Here is a 23633-nt window from a genome sequence, read left to right as displayed (position 1 = left end):
TGTCCAGAGCAAATGGAACTTTCTCCTACCCTCAGTACATGTCTGTTAATATAAGGAAAGGTATTGTGTTGAATGACCTGTGCAGATATCCTTGTTCTCTACCATCGGTGTTCTCATTTCTTTTTTTTTTTTTTCACTATAATCTTTTCTCTATAGAAATTATTCTATTAGACTGCTGTTCCTAAACTATAGTCCGCGCAACTCCGAGGACCCTCAGCACCTTTCTAGGGGATCCACAAAGTTATCTCATTTAATATTAAGATGTTAATAAGACCCTTTGAAACTTTGGAGGGTTCACTTACAGGAAAACTTTCACAAGTTGACCACGACAGCTCTGCAAGTTCTGATGCCGTTTCAAATTATTTATTTATATGAAAGAACATTTTCGGCTCTTCTTTATCTTACAAATAAGTATAGAAACCGTTTGGAAAGAGTAGAACCTTCAAATATTACACTTGATATAACAGCACTTGTAAAAAAAAATGCAGAACCATCCTTTTCATTAAACATTTTAATTAATACAGTTAAGTACATTATTTATTTATTTGAAATTAATATTACATATTATTTTTAATTAGATATTTACTGCTTTCTTAAAGAGAGAAAAAAAAAGAAACATTTAAGAAGTCTGTATATGTAGCAGAGGTGGTCTTATTATTATTGAGGAGCTTTTAAATCACTCAGCCATGTGTTGGAAATCAGGAAGGTGTTTTCGAAATCAGCGATATTAGGCTAATACATAAAGGATGGCTACAATGATCGAAAATTTAAGAACAGCTGCTATAGACAAATATGAGGGAAAATTCACCTAAAACAGCATAAACTGCAAAATAAAAAAAATTCTACATGAAAGTTTAAAGTTTAGGTTTAGAATTGAAAGTTTAGGTTTAGGTTTGATCATCATTACAATCATTACATATACTTGCATACCAAATTTCATTTCATCGCAGACACACACATACAAATAGGCATATATATATATGCCTATTTGTATGAGGAGCATATATATATGTACATATATATATATACACACACACATATATATATATATATATATATATATATATATATATATATATATATATATATATATATATATATATATATATATATATATATATATATATATATATATATATGATCGTCATGTTGTTTCGTTGCCTTCATGTTGAATAAATTTAATTTAAGCTATATAATCTCTGTTGCAAGCAATATATTTCTAATAAAATTAAACGGGTTGTTTTATCAACATGAATATGATCCAAACAAAAGTACAAATAATCAACATCATTTTAATGTTTTAAAATTAAGACACTAAAGATTAAGACAATTAAAATGCAGAAAAACTAAATTCTTAAAGGACGAAAGCACTCAATCGAATCGGTCCAATACACAGCTTCCAGCATTCCTCTCTCTCAAAAATTAAAAAAGAAATCTTTTTTTCAAACATTTCAATCACAAAAGCAAACCAGCTTCCGTCATTCAGGGGCTCGATTTTATTTTTTGACCGATCCTCCTCCCATTTAGTGTATGAACTGGTATGGCTAGTCGTCTTGGGCAAGAGGCCTTCAGGCTACCGGAGATTCTAACCAAAGTTCAACGTTACTTTCTCCGTGACCTTGCTGTTAAGCATACGAGTGGCGCGGTAGCGGGTGATGCCTTTTGTTTTTGCTGCCGGAGATCGTAGACCCCGAAATACCGTTTGCAATTCAGGTAGAGTGAATTTTTATTTGAAATCCCTTTATTGATAAGTCGTTGGCATCCGATGTGCCAATGAGGAGACTGTTTATTTCAGTTTAATTTGGTTATGTTAACTTCCTGTTGAGAAGTAATGCTAGAACTATTTTGTGATGGACCGCATAACAAGAAATTAGAATAATATTATTTGTATATAGTATTATCATATTATTCAGTTTGTTTATTTTCTGAAAGTTTGTAGATATGTTTCTGTGTTCATTTAAAAGATAGTTAACAATTATTTTAATTATTTTTAATTTGTTATTTTTTGTATGCATTTTTCTAATAAAGGATTAATTTAAGAATCATACTATGTTTTGAATGCAATTTTTCAGTGTTCTTTTCAACATTACAATAAGATTTAGTTCATGGGCAAATTAAAACATTTTAAAATACTTTTATTGATGTATTTTTCATATATAAATGTATAGCAATAAATTATTATAACTGTCAAAAATTAAATATTTTTTTAAAATTAAAACAAATCTAAAAATTTGGAACAGAAACATTTTTTTTTTTTTTACTCTAATTAAAATTAGCGACGAAAAAACATATTCTGATGTAATTAAAATAGTCAACAGAATCATAAATTAAATTGTTGAATGAAACCAAAATAGAATTATATCATTAAATATATAATTCAAATTTTATCACATAGTTGTAGTTTGATCACATAATTTAATAAGTACTGTTTTTTTTTTTTTTGGTTATATAAAAACTACATCTGAATCTTATTGAGTTACTATTATTGTTTTAAGTTAAATAAGATGAATAATGGAATAATTTTTTTCATGTCATAAGCAACTGTTGCATTTTTACAAAAAATTTGAGTAAAGAAAGCGAAAAAAAAGCCTTAGATTGAAAACAATTACTTAGCTGAAATCCGAGTAAAGCAACTAAAAAGTTTTTCCTTTGTTTTTAAAAGTATTATAAATTAATATCAGAGACATTTGTGATTTTTTTTTTAGTTTAAAAAAGTTTAGATTAAAAGTCTAAATGATGGGAATTAAGGGGATTTTTTTCCAACTATCAGTAAGTAACCGATTAACAGTAATCAATGAAAAGGATATTCGTTATGAATTAGAGAAATAAAATCTCTTTGCGCGAAGGGAATAATATTCAACGAAATCTAAAATACTAACAGAGAGAGTTCAAAAGAATTAGAAAGTTGTAAATCCTCTAGAAAAACATCTCTAGCAAAAAAAAAAAAGCATGATGATGAAAAATGCTTTAATTAAAAGAAATTTTTCTGAATTGATTTACAAATAAAATGTTTTAAATTACATATTATAACGTCTTTTATTACATGGAACCATACGTTTGATACAAACTTAGAAAGACAGAATCTTATTGTGAGAAATCTGAGATTTTTTACAATAAGCTTTATTAGCTGATATAAGCTTTTTGCAATTGGAGTAGTGTTTAATATAGATTGAAATTATTCTTTGCTATAAAACAACTTCCATTCTGCATTAACAAATAAATTTTGAAGAGCAATTTATTTTATAAAAGATTACTATAAAGAAAGCCTAATGAATATCAAGCCATATCAGCAAACCAATTTTTGTATCAATATTTATTAACAGAACAGAATAAAAAGTTAGTGTCAAATGTCGACACTGACACTAAATATTATGAGAATTCTATGAAATAATCAGAAATAGCATAGACACGCCATTTATTATTTTATGTTTTGAATATTATTGTTATTATTGGTTAATTAAAATTACTAAAAACATTTAATACCTAATTATCTTCTACAATACGTTTCAAATTTCATAATCATTTTTTTCTTATTTTAGGATCCATTCAATGAAAACCATCTCTATGGAATTACAGCATCACTTCGCCTGTTTACTTATTGTTTTGGTTTTATCATTTCAAGTAAATATACTTTTAAATTTAGGCAAGATTTTTGACTAAAATGTTTTTTAATACCTAAGTTGAAATTTTACACCTTTTATTCAAATAAAATCGTATTTATCCTTTTTTAAGGAAACGGAAAATGATGAAATTTATTTGTTCATAATTACCTATAAATAAATATTTATCGATATGTTATCACTTAAATGTTTATAAAAAATAAAAAAAAATGATTAAATAAAGGATTATAAAAATAAACAAAGAAGACTAATGATAGACTTTTTTCTTTAATTTTCTCGTATTCATTTTTTTAATTATCGTTATATTTTACTATTTGTTTTATATCTATCTGATATATTCATTTGTATTATACTATCAGAATTCAGCCTTTAACGAACATCTTTGAGACATAATTCGTTTTAAAATAATCATTATTTTCTCTCTTACTTTGACAAAGAGCGTTACTAATATTTGTTAATTATTTAACGAAAAATTTGACAAAATAAAAAATTTTCTCGCCTAATTACTTTTATTAAAAGTTGTCTTCTGATTTTGACTAAATTGTTTCTTAAACATTTTCTGCTAATGCCCTTTTCCAAACCATTTCTTTGTTGACTAATATATGAAACATATTTTAACTGCAAGAATTATCATCTGTTCAGACATCCGCTGTGCCTGTCAACGACGATGCCGAGGCTGAGTCACGGGATCAGCCATTTAATGAAGATGAAGCATTGCCAGTAAGTAGCCTTGTTCCCCAAATAAATTTCAAAACATGAACTTCGTTAACAATAGAATCTCTAATATTTCAACCTGATAATATATTTAAACAAGCATACTATCTGTAAATGGCTTGATTCAAAAACTTTTCAGCATTCTCTACAGAGAAGACAGTTGAACCTAGAACTACCAAATTTGAAATTTGGTTACTTCTTGATAGAAGCTGCTCATTAAGAAAGGATTTTTGAAAGTTTTAATTGTATCTTTAGCAAAAAAAAAAAAAAAAAAAAAATGATTGATACAACAAAAAGTATGTTTCTGTAAAAAATGACTGATGGAACGCTTTCAATATGTCTTTTATACCAATTCTTATAAAATGTTGAATGTTTTTAATCATTTGCAGGATTTTTAGTTGATTTAAATTAGTTACTGGTTTGTTTATTTATTCCTACTAATATAAATTAATTCTTTTTTCAAGGGATTCAATCTTGAGTTGCCTCCTGAAATGTACGGACAAGGCCATAGAGAGTCCGACAGCTGTAGAAGTGGCTCGCATCAGTACAGTTCGGCAAAGGAAGATGACGAAAATGATTATCCTTACATGGGATATGAAGACAGAGAAGATACAGTAATCTTGCTTTCCTCTTTTTTGAAATTTTTTAATTTAATCCTTATCAATTTAGATTTTTTTTAATACAATGTGAGGCTTAATGGCTGTGAAAAGAAAATGAACTTTATAATCCCAAGCACTATGAAATTTCGCAAAACTAACTGTATTAGGATAGGAAACTACTCCACGAGGGAACAGTATTGCTTCTTGTGATGTCTCGTGAATGATAAATATTTTTAAGGATTGTGCATGTTAAGGATATTTGTTTTGATTTCTTTTTAAATACTGATTTAGCCATTAATTCTTTTGAATACTTCACTATATTGTTTCTTCTCTATTATTATGAAAAGGCAATAGTACTCAATAACAAGACAAATTGAATGATTGTCTGCAATATTAGAATCGGACTTCTCAAGATTTCGTATTTTTAAGTCAAATTTATATTAAAATTATGATTTAGGATTTGACAGCCGCTAAAAGAAAACGATATTTCAACTTTCATTATAAAAGACTTTTTTAAAAAGTTACCGATATTGATACTAATAAGTCTAAGTAGTTTCAAATTCTTAAATAAAAAAATAAAAAAATAAATAAAAAAATAAAAATAAATCAATGAGACAACTGATTATACTAATGTATTGATGTTAATTAGAGTCATTTACTATTATATTACTATTTTGTGTATTTTATTTATATTCTTGCAATGAGTTTGTGGTCATTATTCCAATTTTTTCCACCTAGCAGAATTTGTGTAATTATATTAAATTTTCTCTGTTCATTAAAACTTTTACATTTCAGGCCAATCGCTCACACATACGACTTAATACTATTAGCATATATTCCCCTCTTTGTTCATCTGATAAAGTTTAAGTTTTTACCAATTTGGAGTGTTCCACGGGAGAGGCTACTCGTCATTGAGGATAAGAAGCTTCCGGCATGGTGATTGGTTCTCGCCACATTAGTGAATACACAAAAAGGTGGGAGTCTGGTTTCTGTTATCGATGACGGGACGTACCTCCTTAGGAAAGGGTTGTACCATGACCGGTGACGGCTCTTAGGACTTGTAGCGATCGCTCTAATTCTCTCAGAGAAAGCGCGCCAAAGTTTGATGTGCGTTTCATCTCCATTAATCATAAAATGGCATGAATGCGCAGCATGATTCAGTTTCTCGCCTCTCGGGGAGCGCAGAGAAACATAACCAGAGTAGCTCCGAGGGACAGAGCGTGCGATGTTGTTGTGTGTTGAATCAAAATATATTTTTGATATAACCGAAGAGTGATTGCTTCCAAACCCTTACATGGAGTCAGATTATGTCAAATGACATTATGGATTAATCAATCCTCCTCAGACTCAACCACAATTCCAGCCAGTATTGCTGTTGCAGCTGTCTGGTCATTCAAATGTACCTTTCGGCGGTTTTGAGAAACCAATTTGTGGTCTCCTGTTATTTTGAAAAGACAATTGTATGCCATAGCAAGGACAAATCGAATGTTTGCCAGAAAATTTAGGATCAGACTTCACAAGATTTCGCAGATTAAATCAAAATTGATATTAAAATTAGGATCTGAAAACTGCTAAAAGAGAGTAATATCTCAATTCTAACATTACAGAAAATCTTTAAAAAAATTATCTATATAAATAATAATAAGTCTACGTCGTTTCAAATTCTAAAGTTGCAAAAAGAACTTGGAGTCAACCAGATAACTGATTATACATAATATATTGATGTTAATTAGAGTCATATACTATTATATTACTATTTTTTGTGTTTTAATTATATTCTTACAATGAGTTTATGGTCATTATTTCAATTTTTTTCTTTAACTGAATTTTGGTAATTTTATCGAATTTCCTGCGTATATCCAGTGCCATAAATAACAATATTAGCACATGTTTTACTCTTTTGTTCATGTGATCAAGCAGTTAAATTTTTTACAAATCCCACGCTTTTATTCAAAACAGTAACAATTTTTAAAAAGAACAAAATGTAAATTAAAAAAATATGGTGTATAAGTAATCAGTGTGAATTAATCAGATTTTATGATTGAACACTTCCCATTCTTCCCTTGAAACTTTATTTAATATTTTTTTAGTAACAGTTCAGAGTTTTCTTATTTTGCAGCCTCAAGACCTGAAATCGAAAGAAGACTTGCGAGCCCTGGCGGATGATAAGGTATGAAAGAGCATGTTTTATTTAAAGAATTTTATAAAACATTTTTTTTTCTGATTTCAAAATATTGCAATAATTCTCTAAATTCTACGTTCTTGCAGCTCCTACTTTTCGGTGGAAACCCCACTTTTACAGAGGCTGGCGAGAGAATTGTGGAAGGCGATATCGTAGTTCCTAAATATGCGGATGATTATAAGGAATTATCGCACAGAAAAGGGACCATCAATCTGTTAGCGCTATGGTCCAGAGCTACAGTATATTACACATTGCATTATTGTAAGTACAAAATATCAGTTATTAAAAATATGTGAAGAATAAAAAAAAAATTTTTTCAAGTGTTTATTCTAATAATTCAGAAAAGTTTGCTAAAAATTACTATTTAAAATGTTTTCTGAACTAATTTGTAGGGAAAAGAGATCTTATGTAGCACTGCGCCTATCATAATACAACTAATATTATTCAACAAATTTATTTTTATCCGTACTTCTTCAATTGCTCTGTATAATTCCTTTACTGACAGCTTCGATGCTATTTAAAATGAAAGAAACTGATTAAAACTGTTAGTTTAAATTAGAAAATAGTTATTCCGATTCGAAAGAGAATTGTTATTGCAATAGTCATAGCATCGGAGGATATCACCAGCATATGGATGAATGACTGCCACATAAGTATTATGATTGCTTGCCTGTGAGAGGGGACGTTACATAATGTCGAGTTATTCATTCTAATTGCAGAAAGTATTATTTTAACAAAAGATGTCATTAAATAGATTCATTAATAATTGTTGGGACACCAACCTCTATACCCACGTTCAATCGTCGCTAAAAAAAGTCATTCATATCATCTCTGATCTAAAAAGACAGGACTAAATCAGTCCTCGTTTTTACAATGCCTTATCATTTTTTCTCTGAAATTTTGCGTATTTTTAATATTGTATGTATTTATACTGAAATACATATTTTATTTCATTTCCTCATAATAATATCAAATACAGTTCGTACCAACAAGAATTTTGTGTTTTCTTTGTTTGAATAATTTGGAATGTTGTGCATAATAATGATGTATTTAATTAAGATATTAGTTAACACATTTATTAAGTGAATCAATACAGTAATGTAATACACTTTAGTAGGTGAGGTGTCTGAATAAAATAAATAAGAATTATATCTTGAATTCTATAATTTTTATTTCAATAGATACGAAAATGATTTTTTTTTTCCAATTTTGAAAATCAATCCTCATTCTTTTACCTCTTAAAATGCACTTGACTAAAGCAAGTTAAATTTCTCTGAGAAGTAAAACTAACAGGATATGTTTCCAACCACAAACTTAAAAACTAAATATATTTTCATTGCCGTATAAAAAAAATGTAAAGAGATTGTTTATTTTCTGGACAGCTCTGAATCCTCTGGGAAGACGTATGATAAGAGAAGCCATGGAGCATTGGGAGAACATGACTTGCATCAGATTTGTCGAAAGAACGACTCAGCTGTGGTATGTTCGCTTTCGAGGAGACAGAAACGGGTAAGAGAAACAAACAACCGTTGGACTAGTTAATAGACTGAACCATTTTGACATGGTAAACAAATGAATCATGTGATAATTAGTGAAAATGTTCTATCCAAAAATTTATCTCATATTCTCTATAATAAAGATGCTATCTTCGCTCCCAATATACATAAAATTATAGACTTCGGAAAGACGATGAGCCCCACAAATGGTTAAATTTTTATTTTCTAAGGAATTTTCTTTTCAATATTACGAAGCACTTATGAGAGTGTATGCTCCGTAATATAGTAAAGAAAACCGTACTTGTGTATTAATTGCATAACACTGACGAACTACTGTTGAAAAATATGAATCTTAACGTGGATCTACTGTACAATCTTTGACGATTAATCGCGGGCATGCAGCTAATACCCAAGTTTTCGAAAATCGAATATGTATTTTGTATGTCTTTTTCCAAATCGATTGAAAACCAAAATCTGACATTGATTTACAATTATAATTACAAGATTACATACCAAATTTCATTCATTTAAATCATTGTGCTTTTTAAATATTGAATTTAAATGCAAGCAAAAGTACAGATAGACAGATGGTTTCCGCACATCTGGTTCCAAATAATATAGGCATATACATTTTAAATAACTTGAATACAAAATTTTATTTATCTAGCTCTTTTCATGTTCTCATTATTGTCTTCACTTACACTCCGACAACCGGATTGACAGACAAACTCCCTCATCATGCATTTCATTGAAAACTTTACAGAAATCTACAAATATAATTTAAAGTCTATATATTTTAGTGGATTGAGATGCGCGAGGATAGAACCTGGGACCTTGTGGTTCGCAGTCCAGTAACATGACCAGGATACAAAAGCAATTATTCGGATAGCGTAGTTGTTAACTTATATGCTATTCACCACAGACTCACTCTCCAGTGAGTCGGAGATGAGACGAACGATATGGCTGTTGAGTGGTGATGTATTAGCTATCTAGTCTAATGCATGTACCTATTGGAGTAACGCCATGTGTTATGGTGTGGGTGAGTGGTGGCTGTTGCGCCAAGTGAGTCTGGCGATTTTGGTTGCAGGTAGATGGCGCCACAACTGCTGTGCGAAGGTTAAAGGTTCATCGTTCGAAGGCAGACAGGGTCACCATTTTAGCGGATTGAGATGCGTGAGGATAGAACCTGGGACCTTGTGGTTCACAGTCCAGTAACATGACCAGGATACAAAAGCAATTATTCGGATAGCGTAGTTGTTAACTTATATGCTATTCACCACAGACTCACCCTCCAGTGAGTCGGAGATGAGACGAACGATATGGCTGTTGAGTGGTGATGTATTAGCTATCTAGTCTAATGCATGTACCTATTGGAGTAACGCCATGTGTTATGGTGTGGGTGAGTGGTGGCTGTTGCGCCAAGTGAGTCTGGCGATTTTGGTTGCAGGTAGATGGCGCCACAACTGCTGTGCGAAGGTTAAAGGTTCATCGTTCGAAGGCAGACAGGGTCACCATTTTAGCGGATTGAATTGAGCGAGGATAGAACCTGGGACCTTGTGGTTCGCAGTCCAGTAACATGACCAGGTTACAAAAGCATATGCTAGTGTAGCGTAGTTGTTAACTGGCAATATGCTATTCACCACAATATAAAATTTCATGAATCTACCTCAAATAGTTTTTGAGTTATCATGGTTAAGATAGACATACTTCAAAAAAATGTTTTTCGGCATCGGAAATCTGAAACGTGAAGATTCATCAAAACCTCAAATCCTCAAGTACGAATTATTTGACGATCACAACACTTTCTCGTTATATACTTCGTATGCAAGAAAGTAAGGAAATGAACATTTAAAAAATTATAATGATGATCAAATGGTGAATAACTCATTTCATTTAAAATATCTGTTGAAGCTTTAAAAATACAAGTTCTCAATTAAAAGATTTTTAAATAAGGTAAGACTTGTTTCACGTGAATACGTAATTTTGAGGCTTGAAAGCCTCCATAGTTTTGTTCTTATATCTAGTCTGTTTAATAAAACACGAATTCGATTGTAAAAACTTTATCTTACAGAATATGTAGAACGATACTTCCTTTTCCCTTCAAACTAGTCCCTGTTTATTACAATACACTTAAGATCCGAAAATAATTTTTTTTAATTCATAAGTTGGTCTGAAATATACAAATTCTAGCCATTTCATAACTTTTATCAAATAAAATATCATTTAATAATATTTCAATTGAAATGAGGAAAATAAAGGCTAGTTCATATGAAAAACAATTAAATAGTGATAAAATACAATCAAATACAGAAGAAACAATCACGTACAGAATTCTGTGTAATGTTGTTGTCATACCATACAATGTTCAATTCTTTTTTTTTTTAAAATATACCATCTAATGCATCGCCAAAATAACAATTTGAATATGTTTTTAAAGAAACATTATAAAAAATTGTGTAATTTAACACATTAGGGGAAACAAACACTGCAAATTGAAATATAATATTTCATTTTATCGAAACCATGCTAATAAGCATAAAGCAGTGTTCCAGAAATGATTACGTGACACTAACTACATCGAAATTATTTTGTATATTAGGTGCTGGTCGTCAATGGGAAGAAATTTATTACCTCTAATTGGACAAGATCTCTCAATCGGAAATAGATGTGAAAAGGTAAGATATATATATATATATATATATATATATATATATATATATATATATATATATATATATATATATATATATATATATATATATATATATATATATATATATATATATATATATATATATATATATATATATATACCACTTTTATGAATATATATATATAGTATATACCCTTAACCACAATATTTTTAGTTTACTTAAATGAAAAGTTATTTCCTTATTGGATAAGCTCATTCATTTTTATAAATTATATAAGAGAAATATTGTTACTACTACATTAAAATGTTGTAAATCAAATTTATCAAAATATTTTACTGAGACAAATTATTGTATTATTTAGCTACAGCTGATCTCAATTATATAAATTATTGTGAAAAGCAATTGCTGTGTAATCACACAATATGAATCGGAAGCGGTTTTAGTTCCTGCATCAAAATATCGAATATTTTTTTTCATGCTTTTTGACATATACTATATGCGAAATTCTATAATAGTATTTATAATTTATAATGTTTTAACTCCTTGGTGCGATATAACTTGGATATTTTATCAATTTAAAATTATTCTACGTATATCAGATCTTTTTAGAAAGCTATAATAGATCTTAAAAAGACTTCTGAAATTAGTATGGAGAAATTTAAGAGTGTTCGTATCTGTTATTAAAAATAATATAATTTTTTAAAAAATATCTTATTTACTGTTACAGATTGCAATTTTTCAAAGTCATGTTTCCGTTAAATTATATCAACGTTTCCAGGCAGACATGAAGTTAATGTCATCAATAAAATGTAAAATAAAATTTTTAGAACTTTTTTTCAATCATTAAAAATGATTGCACACATTTTTATAAGATGTTCATGAAAATGATTGTACATTCATTTACGATGGCCATTTATTTTCAAGCTCCGATCGACTATAAAAATAAAACAAGAGCAGACAGAAAAGTGAATTTAATACCAATTGTTTTGCACAAAAATGGTTACTTTTCAGCATAATCATTTTGAAGATTCAGGCATTTGCAATGTTGAATTTTTGACCTACTCTTTGAATAATATTGTCCTTAATAGAATGGGATTATGCTTTAAAATTAGTTCAATAGTATAACAGATTTTTTTTTTTTTTTTTTTCATTTTTTAAAGATAGAATATGGAGTAGGAATATCGAAACATTCATCCTCCAAAGTCAAAATTTTGACATTTCTGGGTGACCAGATTTCCAACATCCTTTTCTTCTTCTGAACAATGTTTTCATTCATCAGATGATGAGATATTCCACCTTAGTCCCATTTTATCGAGAATGCGATTTAGAGCCGAGTGATTTATATCTTTTTCAAAAATTGAAAATCTAGCTATAATACCAATATAATAATTCAGGATGAATAAGGAGCTTTGAAGGAATGTTAAGCACATCTCAAATTACTGGTGGCAATTTTTTTTTCGAAGAAAGATTGGAAACCTGATCCACCGATATGACAAATGCCTGAATCTTCACAGTTATTATGTAAAAAAGTAATTATAATTGAACATATATTTTAAAAATAAATTCATTTTATTCTCTATGTTTTCTTTTTCTGTGATCCATTGGTGTTTTAAAGAAAAAAAAATTCATATGGAAATTTTTTCAAGTAATTTTAAATTATGAATTATAAATGCTTAACCATTTTCGATTTCAAAGGCATTTTTTCATATTTTAACTCTTTAATTCCTTTTTAAAATTGAAACATTTTTATGAATTAAATTGCATGCAAAATACTACAGCTATATTTAAAATAACACAATTTAAAAATCAATTTAATAATTTCAGATTTTTTTTAAAAACAAACATTTATTTACCGAATCGAATCCACGATAATGATAAATATTTTTTCTTGTTATATTTATTATATTGTCTACAGAATATTCATAGTTCATCATTTAAAACTCACAGACACATTGATCAATAATTACTGTTTAACATTAAAGCGTTACGTTGTCGTTCATGAAGTCGGGCATGCTTTAGGCTTGAATCACGAGCAGTCACGCTTGGACCGGGATCGCCACGTTCGAGTACTCTGGAGGAACATTGCGCTCGGTGGTCGCCCTCAATTCTGGAGAGGTTTAGACAACGCTCATGGAGTGGACTATGATTTAACATCCATCATGCACTATCACCCGCAAGTAAGTTTACATTATTATTCAAGGAACATAGTAGAGGGAGAGTCAAAATAATTTAAGCCATTGCATCTTGAAAATTCTTTATTTCAGTGTTATTATATTTAATTAGATTCATAAAACATGGGATGACGAATGGAAATAGAGTGCCTAAAATGAAATCTATGAATTATTATTGTAATCAAAATACTGAAGATAAACCAATGCCCATGAAAAGTAGGCTCCGATAGTGTGTTGGCCAGCTGAGATCTCAGTTCTCAAGTACGTAGGGAAAGATTATAAACTGACTGTATAATCAGAGCACAGAAAGTATGTCATTTCTACGGAAAGCAGACTCCTATAGTGTAGTGGAGAGCTCAAATCTCTGTTTTTTAATCCTTGGTTCTCAAGCATGAGGTAGAGGACCTTGAAACAATATCCAAGAACTGTCCGTATATTCAAAACACTGTAAGTAACACATTGCCCATGAAAAGTAAATTCTAATAGTTGTTGTTTCTTATGGCACTTGCCACTGACTTCCAGGCTTAAGCCTGCTGTTCGAAAACAGCCGATTTAAGCCTGAGGGGGAGCGTCTCGTTTTTTTATAGTAGTGCCAACTAGGGCCAAGAGTACGACTTTGCTACTCACGCATCACTCATTCGCTTCCACGACCCCTTTTTACAGGAGGGCAAATTCGAACATCTCACAGATAGAACAACCATGCCCAAACCGAGACTCGAACCCAGGACGCCCAGGTCACGGTAAAGACGCGCTACCCCTATGGCAGGACGCCGGCAAATTTTAATAGTGTTTTGGAGTAACTGTGATCTCAGTTCTCAAATTAGAGAATTCTTAAACGATTTCTAAAAACATTCAGCACAGTCAAAAAACCGAAAATAACTAAACCATTACCCACGGAAATCAGGCTTTGATATTGATGTCCTCGAGAGATGAGATTCCAGTTTTACAAATTACTCGATTTGAAAATTAAATAATATTTTATTCATTTGTGAATTTCAATCTTTATTAATACTAAATTTCCACTTATATCAATTTCTAAATTTAACATAATGTTATCCTACATGGTTGTTTGTGTAAAATAAGTATGCTGTCCATAATTGAAGAAATATTGTCACAATATAAAACTTATTGTAACTTAGAGATTCAGCTAGGATGGAAGAAGTGTGTAAAAGTTATAAAAAAATTCTGTGCAGTGAAAGTTGGCCTTTGCTATTGATGTATGAGATCAAGTTAAAAGTATTTATTTGGAATCTTTTAATTCTCGAAGAAAGATACTTTCTCTTCTGTGATATGGAATTTATACAATTTATGAAAAGATCTGATGAGGTATATTTGCTCTCCTTGAAATTTTTTGTAGAAGTAAGTGCTATCCAAGATTTACATATTTCGAGACGAAATTTTAAATACCATCTATTTTATTTGATTCAGAAACGTATTTTAAAAACTGCTTGAACTAAGCATAGCTGTACAAAATCTAGTTCTTCCTTACTTTAGATCCATTTATAAACTATTTAATTTTAAAATGGTATGTAATTAATAACATATATATTATTATATATATATATGAAATATATATCATTCAGTATCAATTTATATCTCACGATAAACAAGATTCGTATTTATAGGCATTCAGCAGCAGAATGTTTGAAAAAAATACAGTAGTAAGTCGCAATCCACATCATCAAAGGCTCGTCGGAATGCGAAGGAACGATTTAAGCTTCAGAGATGCAAAACTTATCAATGCAATGTACAGATGCGATGGTAAATATGAAAACCTTTTTTTTATTATTAAAATAAAATTTGTAAATTTAACTAGAATTTATCAGCTTATCATAGAATAATTGAAATATATAATTTTTAGATGAATTCTGGAAAAATTTTTAATGTCTTTGAATGCACTGTCTTACAGATAGTAAACAATAATAAATTCAAGATTGTATTTAGGAGAGGAGGGGTGTTAAGGTCATAAAAATTTCGTATCATAGTGACATCTCCAAATTTTACAAGAAAGAACGAAGGTGTTTTCTTAGTATATTATCATAATTTCATAAACAAGATATTTAAACAAGCTAGGAAAAATGTAAGATATATTGAAGGATCTGACTTTGATGATATAGAAAATTATATAAAATTTTGTTCATTAATCATTATTAAAAGTTACGACAAACACATTGACATTAACATTAAAGTAACCAAATTAGAAAATTACAGCAAAATATAAGACAATGTACAAACAGCAGCTCTTTTGGCACTTTATTGGTATTTATGTCTAATATATATTCATAAGTGCTAACGAAGTAAGTTTATTTTTTTCTATGTTACATTATTCGAGTATGTCTTCACGTGTTTTAAGATGCTATAGCTCTTTTCTGATGATACTGTTGCCACTGGTATAACTGTAAATATTCTAAAATGCCACTGCAAGTAGAGGAACATCTAATTTTCATATATATTTAATAGTTCATAAACAATTTAATTCTTTTTAAAAAAAGCAGGTGTATTGATTTTTAAAAAATCAAGAGTATTGCTTTATATCTGGCGCAGGAAAGCTTCTGTCTTAAAGCACCTTCCTTGAATTTGTCACTAGCAAATAAGTTCAAATAAAAGCTGTATATTTTAATTGCATGAATCCGAACATATATTTATAACATGAGAAAATATTTTAAATACAAATTTCATAAAATATTTACTCAAATTTTTGAATATTTCAACAAATTTTTTCAAAAAAAAAAATCTATTGAATTTATGTTTTTTTAAAAGTTTTAATTTCTGTTGTGTTTAAATATAATGGAATTTAGGTAATTCGAAGTAAATAGACCATTTTAAAAAAACTCCATTTATCCAATTTCATTTTTTTAAAGTAGGGTCTAAAAGTGAGAAAATCAGAAACCAACGGCAGTGTTCTTCCTTCTTACATTCTCTTTAATAGAGTGCTATCCCCTCCTTCCAGCATAAAATTGTAAACCTAAGGTAAGGCTGCAAATGCCTTTAATGACATTGGCGAATAATTATTACAAAATACTGATATTTGGTATAAATTTAGCCTTTTCACTGTATCTGTCATGTGATTTTTGTGATCATTCCTAGCATGTGGTTAATACACAAGTGCCCAAAAATCAAATTTTCCTTTTGCACACTTTTTCCCAATCGATTTAAATCAAATTTAGGCGTAGAACTACAATTGTAATCGCAAAATCACACAAATTTCCGTTATTTAAGGCACTGCGCTTTTGAGTTATTGAATTCACATGCACGAGAAAGTACCGACCGACAGACGTCAACCTTCCGATAGATTTGGTTCAAAATTTGATAGGGATCAATATTTAAGATGCTAAAATTGTGAACCAAATTTCAAATTCCCAAGTTAATACGTTTGTGGCGAAAAGCTTATAAGCCAGCTAACAGCTACGAAACACGAGCAATTGCTTTTGTCTGGTGGTCTTGCTACTCGGCTGCGAACCCCAAGGTCCCAGGTTCTATCCTCGCTCATCCCAATCCGCTACATGTTCTTCAGTTATCGCGTTTATATATATGTAAAAGTATAGACCGACATACGGATAAATTTGATAAAAATTTAACATAGATATATATTATAACTGCTGAATTTGTATACTAAATTTATTTTCTAACTATTTACGTTCTGTAATTATCGAGTTCATCTATATTCGAACAGACAGACAGACTTCCTTTGAATAAATCTCATTGAAAATTCCATATGATGAAAATCTACAAATGATGCCATATGACAGAAATCTACAAATGAGATGTGAAGTCTATATATCAAACTTCATCCATCTAGCTTAAAGCATCTGTAAGTTATCTTGCTCACAGGCATACGGACAGACAAACGCGATTCCAGTAGCATTTACTTTTTACACGTCATTAAATTAAAACTCTTGCATTGTTTTTTATTCGTTTATCATGTTCAAAAATATTCATTTTAAATTCCACTAATATTTAAATAATGAATCTTTTAGCTAAATGCCCTAATCGTGGGCAAGTGTGCGAAAATGGAGGTTATCTTGGTCCATACAGGGAAGGAGAGGAAAGTCCATGCCCGTGTATTTGCCCGCCACATACAGCAGGAGATCGATGTCAAGATATAGTTAAAGACTATTATGGTAAGTAAGTCAAAGAAACCTTTCATCAGTATCAATGAATTCACTCTCAAGAATAGCAAATGTATTTTATTTTAAAAAAACTGAATTATCTTACCTTAAAAAATATATTTTTAAATGGGATGGTTTTTCTTTGTACTTCTACAATAGTGGGCTGTATGAAACCAAATTTAAACTTAATGGATATATTGAAAGAAGACAATTTTGATACTTAATATTACATTAAAAAAAGGTTTTTAATTTTTGTGATCTTTGCTCTATTTTTGGTATTATGCAAATTAATACTGCAATGATTATTATTATCTTTATTTCTCTAATTTTTAGGTATAATTAACAGAAATAAGAAGAAAAAAAACTTGAAAAATTGCCTAATAGAATAATTCATTAAAGACTTTCAAAATGTGAGAAAAATTTTACAGGAAAAAAAAAATAACTAGTTTGTTCAGTTATGGATTATTAGAGTTAAAATATTCCGTCAAAATAAACAAGTTATATTTATTACTAATTAAATTACAGATAGAAATTAATATGATATCACCGAATTTTCTCATAAGAGTAACGCTGATTTCAGAATGAAAAATTTTAATTTAATAAAATATTAAATGTTGGTGAAAGCTATTGTATTATCAACTTCTATAACTTATCTGCACTTTTTTCTTAATCACAAGACTATACCAGTTCTAAATTCGGAACTGAAGCCTAAACATGTGCATATTTAGAAGCATTTATTTCTAATACGCAAGTGTATTACTTAAGAATTAAATTAAAGTTATCATTTTAATTACCTCTTCGTTGTACTGCCTATACAGAGAACAAGAAATGTTGATTTCTTTTATTTAAATACATTTACATGAGGAATTTTTAGTTGTTGTTGTTTTTTTTTTTTTGTTTGCACATATATAGTAATTTATATAGTAATGGTGAACTCTCTTAATTTTACTATGAAGCGTATTAGAAAAATTATATATATATATATATAAACTTTTTAAAAAACTTTAATTAGAACAACACTGTAAGAATCATTTCCACTAGACAGAGTTTATCAGCTAAAAATGGTACATCGACTTTTTTTATTTATTTGAGTGATTAAAATGTAAAATGTATGAAAAGAGTGCAATTTTTAAACATTATTTGAACAATGTGTGATTGAACATAATTGGACTCTAAAGCGATAAGAAATCATATTTAAAATTTAAGTTTGCACATTACGAAAAAAACATCGTTTGATAAACCAATTTTATGCAATCGAATTCTTTAATGCATCTTAGACGAACCTCCCTGCGGTGGAAATATAACGGACGAAACCATTATAGAAACGCCCGGTTTTCCCGAAAGAAATGAACCAGAAATGAGCTGCAGTTGGATAATTACCGTAAGTACTTTTGCCAGATACATTTTATTGCAAACTAGCTAGTTGTGGCGACCAGCAGGTTCGTCAAGTAATTTAGTTATGTTTATTTTGGTTATTTGATGAAATAAACCAAACGGTTTCAAATTGATTGCAACAACAAAACTTATTGCTGATTATTATGAGGGAAAAAAATTTAGGAAACAATAAAAGGTAGGTGTTTTTTTTAAATTTAAGGTGTACATACACACTTGAACAATTTTTTAAAAATTTTAGCTTTAAAAATCCAGTGTTTTCACAGTAGGTTATTAATACATGTTTAAACTCATTTCAGTGAGAAAAAACCATATTACACTAATTATTAATTAATTAAACAATATTTAATGAGCTAATTAGCCTATTTTTTGAAACATGATATCTTAAATTCTAATTTGTACAGACATGCAATTCTAGTTGGAAATGATGCCTAATATTAGTCTTCATGTTGTCTGCCTCAAACAAGTTATAAAAATGTATGGTTTTTTTAAAACAATTTTTTCATCAACGATGAATAGAAAAAGCGAGAATTTTTCTGTCATTTTAACTTTTAAACAGCTATTAAAAATTTATTTCGATAAATATAACTTTGATTGAGGCACAAAACATTTGCTATTTCATACAGATTATTTTGATATATTAATAACTGTATTTGGTTCATTTCATGTTGAGTTATGATTGTTTGAATGAAGCAACATAGTGGAAAATTATCATTCTTCATAAAATGAGTTTTAAAGACACCGTAACTAGAGTTTTTAATGAAAGCATCTCAAGAAAAATAATTATAACTCGAAAAATATTGCGAATTTCGACAACATCTTGGTATCGTTTGAAAGCTAAAGGATCAGAGAACTTTATTAAGCAATAAAAAAATATTCAATATTTTGAACGATTTTCGAAGTTTCAAGTGTGTACATACACCTTAATGCACAACATTCTTACACCATTTGTAACAAAATCATCGTATTTATTACTTTGGGTACTACCACTATTTTTAATCATTTATGTTGTATATATAAATGTCGATTGTAAATAAAGTTACTTAGCTCAAACTTGTATTGTCTGATTGGTCAACCAACAACCTACAATGAAATAGTGAAAAATCAATTTGCGTAACAATGTTTTCAGCTGTTATCAAGAAAAAATGTCAAAATCTCGATTTTCTTAATTAAAATTTATAGAATCACCCTGGCATGCACATTCCCACTCTCCAGAGTATATCTGTTACCAGTTTAGTAATTCTGGATCAAATGGTCTCAATACACACACACTTTCTCCTTTACCAGAATTAGAGATGCATTTAACTCTAAAAGAGCTTTACGATACGCATTCAAAATAATTAGTATACTTTAAAAATATGATAATAATTTCGAATAACAATCGAGGAACAGGATGCTAACTTTTTATAGCCTATCTAACTTTAAATATACCAATATTTAATAAATAAATTTTATCACAAGATGAGGTATATATTTTCTCCTATAATATTTCCTTGATTATTCTATTGGACTTTTAAAAAATTCTGAATTTAAATATTTCAGTGTAACTTAACCGAAGTATCAAAGAAAATACCTTTGGAAGAACTATGTACATTCATCAATATGTGCTATATATATATGCTTAAAACAACTCAACAATTTAATTTCAACATTGAATTTTAAATTAATAATTGCTTATTTATCTGCATTTCAACCATAGTTTAATTGCATTAATCCAATGATAATCAGCCTTCGCTCACGATATAAAAAATATTAATTTAAGAATGCCAACCAATTCTGAAGACTTACATCTTATCAAGCCAAATGAAAAGATTATTTTAAAGTTACACTTGCAAATAAATGAATACTTTTTTTTTTCTCACAATGATCCGAAATTCCCAAGCTGCACCAAACAATGAAAATTTTGAAATAAAAATATGAATGAAGATGAATATAATTGGAGATTTCGGTTCAGTTGTGTCTAGGGATTGCAATATCAGACCAAAATTTCAATACCGGTATTCGATATTTTTTAAATCTTAATACCGGGATACTTTCCATGATAACGGACAGCGGAGGTAGGCAGAGAACCAATAATAATATTATTGGTTCTCTGCCAATAACAATATTATATTCTCAATTATTTAGAGAATATAAGCTTTTATATGATATAAAAAATGTCGAAACTGTATCTGTGATTTGGGCTGAGCGATTAGTTCTGTGGTTTCTTAATTATTTCAAATAGATAGATTATCTTCATATGATAAATTCTTGTAGCGATTTTTTTAAACTGCTATAATAAGATACTCAGATTATTTACATAAAGGGCTGAATTTTTTGCATTTTAGTTTCATAATATCTCAAGCTTACAACAATAAATTAGAAAAATTGAACATAAAATAAATTCATTACCAATAGTACTGGATTCAATATGTGCTTAAAATTTAAATTGTGTTCACTTTTATAACAATAATAATAAATCTCTTCATATAAGGCTAATAAGTTGTTTTATTTTTATTTATTTCATTCATTTCATTCCCTATCTAAGGCACCAAGGAGAAAAGAAGTAGAAGTAGAATTCGAGGAATTCTGTTTTCGTGAGCGGTTACAACAGCAATCAAGCTCTTTCTATGGAAGGTGTGTCTCAGAAAGAGTAGAAATAAGGAACACAGATTATTATAATGGAAATTTGTAAGTACTCAATCGTATATTTAATTTAATTTACAAAATATTTACATTCAAAAATAGTTTTATTCTCTCTTACAAAATATTACTGAGACTACAATTTTATGGATTTATATCATGGACTTCAGGATATTAAAACAATATAAATTTATCATCTAAATATTCAGACCAAATAATTTCTAAGCATGTTATCAATGTTCCTGACAGTCACCTTTATTAAAGAAAATTCATGCATGACTAAATTATACTTAAGCTTTCTTGAAAAAGATGTTCTATAATTCATACATTTAAAATTTTAAGCTTAATTTTTTTAAAAGTAAAAAATGAAAAGTATATATACGTGATAAATAGTTTTTTTAAACAATTATGAAATTTAAATTTCAGCTTCAGTATTAAATCTTTTTGGTTAAACATAAATTCAGCCAATTATAATAATCAAAATTATAAAAAAAAATCTTTTCATTTTCTAAAAAGTTATAAGTTTATCTTGCAATTTCTTATCTGCCAAAAAAATATTACAGCAGCTTATATACTCTTTGTCACATCACTTTCATGTCATATTTAATAATAGAATTTTCAACAATCTAACTTCTAGTTTCCTTCTCTTATCTTCATGATATTACATACATAAATAAAAGTTTTAAACATTTGTTTATTATACTTATTTTTTATATCTTCTAGTTATTGTGGAACAGATATAGAACCTGGTACTAAAATGAGATCAAAAGGTGGAACTTTCATCATTATTATTACCGCTGATGATGAAATGGAAGGGAAAGGACTTCGGGCAAAGATAACATTTGTTTAAAAACACAAGGACTTCAACAAAATTCATGTGCATACTTATAGATCATATTTATTAAGTGATTTATTTATCATCATATTATGGCACTTCTTCATAACCAAATCAAACAATGCATAAAATATGAAAATCAATCAATGTTTCTACATAATATTGGTCCATAGAATGAATACTATTAAATTAATGATTTTTTTTTTACATATTTATTTCCCAATGCATTGGTAACTACATTTAATAACATAAATTATGCATTTTAAATGCATTTAAAACTATGTAAATGAGCAAAATATTTCATTAAATATTACCCAAACTGTAAATTAAATTATCATTCATTACAATATTTTTATTCCATTGGAGCTTAATTGCCGTTTATTCCATAAGCAAGCTATAAATAACTTCTTATATGGTCATTTTCTATCACTGTATGCTCAAATGATTAATTTCCCCTGTTTAAAAAAAATAATCATCATTTCAGATATTGCAAAGTGTTTAAATATGTCTCCATTATTATCATAAGAAGTTTATTTAAATATTTATAACCATAATACATCCTTTACAAATTATATATGTGTGCAGTCCTTATTAAAAGCTGACTGTATTTATGAATTTTGCATTCTTGCTTCAACCAAAATAAAAAATAAAACGATATTTCTAATTTAACCAATAGCTTTCATTACGATTTAAAGTTATTAAAAACTAAGATAAAAGTATTTTTAATTAATGAAACAATCAGGAGATTAACAACTTATAAAATTTTATTGCTCAGAAGTGTAAAAAATTGTAAAAACATAATACTTGAATGCATGATGCAGTTAACAAAAATATACACAAAAAACATCACATCTTAAAACTTATATACAAAAGTAATATTTCTGTCAAGTGCATTTTTCATACAGTGAAAGTAATTTTGTGCCCTTTACATGCACCCATAACAAGCAAAAGATAAGAGAATATCTGAAAAAAAAATAATAACATAAAAGATAAAGATTGATTGTGCTACACGGCAAGTTTGAGAGCAAGATACAATGCTTGTAGATTTTACAAAATTGTTTCTACAAAAACTATTACACAATTTAAAACAAACTACACATTCTGTCTGTAACTGGAAAAATGGTCAATATATTTCTCCAAATCTTTTAACACAATCATTCAATAACATTTTACATAATTTATCATATACATCATGTTTACCAACATAAGAAAAACAGCAAAATCTTTAATACCTCAGAA

General features: G+C 28.8%; 1 protein-coding gene across 1 annotated transcript; it reads left to right on the top strand.

The window, feature by feature from the left end:
- The first annotated feature begins 1624 nt into the window (after positions 1-1624).
- On the top strand, positions 1625-22970 carry LOC129966707 (blastula protease 10-like). Its single transcript, XM_056081229.1, has 14 exons — positions 1625-1713; positions 3540-3621; positions 4263-4340; positions 4799-4948; positions 7053-7103; positions 7202-7376; positions 8498-8624; positions 11211-11286; positions 13248-13442; positions 15062-15197; positions 17414-17557; positions 18823-18926; positions 21465-21607; positions 22283-22970. Exons 2-14 carry the CDS (start codon positions 3550-3552, stop codon positions 22407-22409), a joined length of 1578 nt encoding a protein of 525 aa, XP_055937204.1. The 5' UTR covers positions 1625-1713; positions 3540-3549; the 3' UTR covers positions 22410-22970.
- The last annotated feature ends 663 nt before the right edge of the window (positions 22971-23633 follow it).

Source organism: Argiope bruennichi, chromosome 4 (genome assembly GCF_947563725.1).
Source record: "Argiope bruennichi chromosome 4, qqArgBrue1.1, whole genome shotgun sequence".
Lineage (NCBI taxonomy): Eukaryota > Metazoa > Arthropoda > Arachnida > Araneae > Araneidae > Argiope > Argiope bruennichi.
This window is presented reverse-complemented; position numbering and strand designations above follow the sequence as displayed.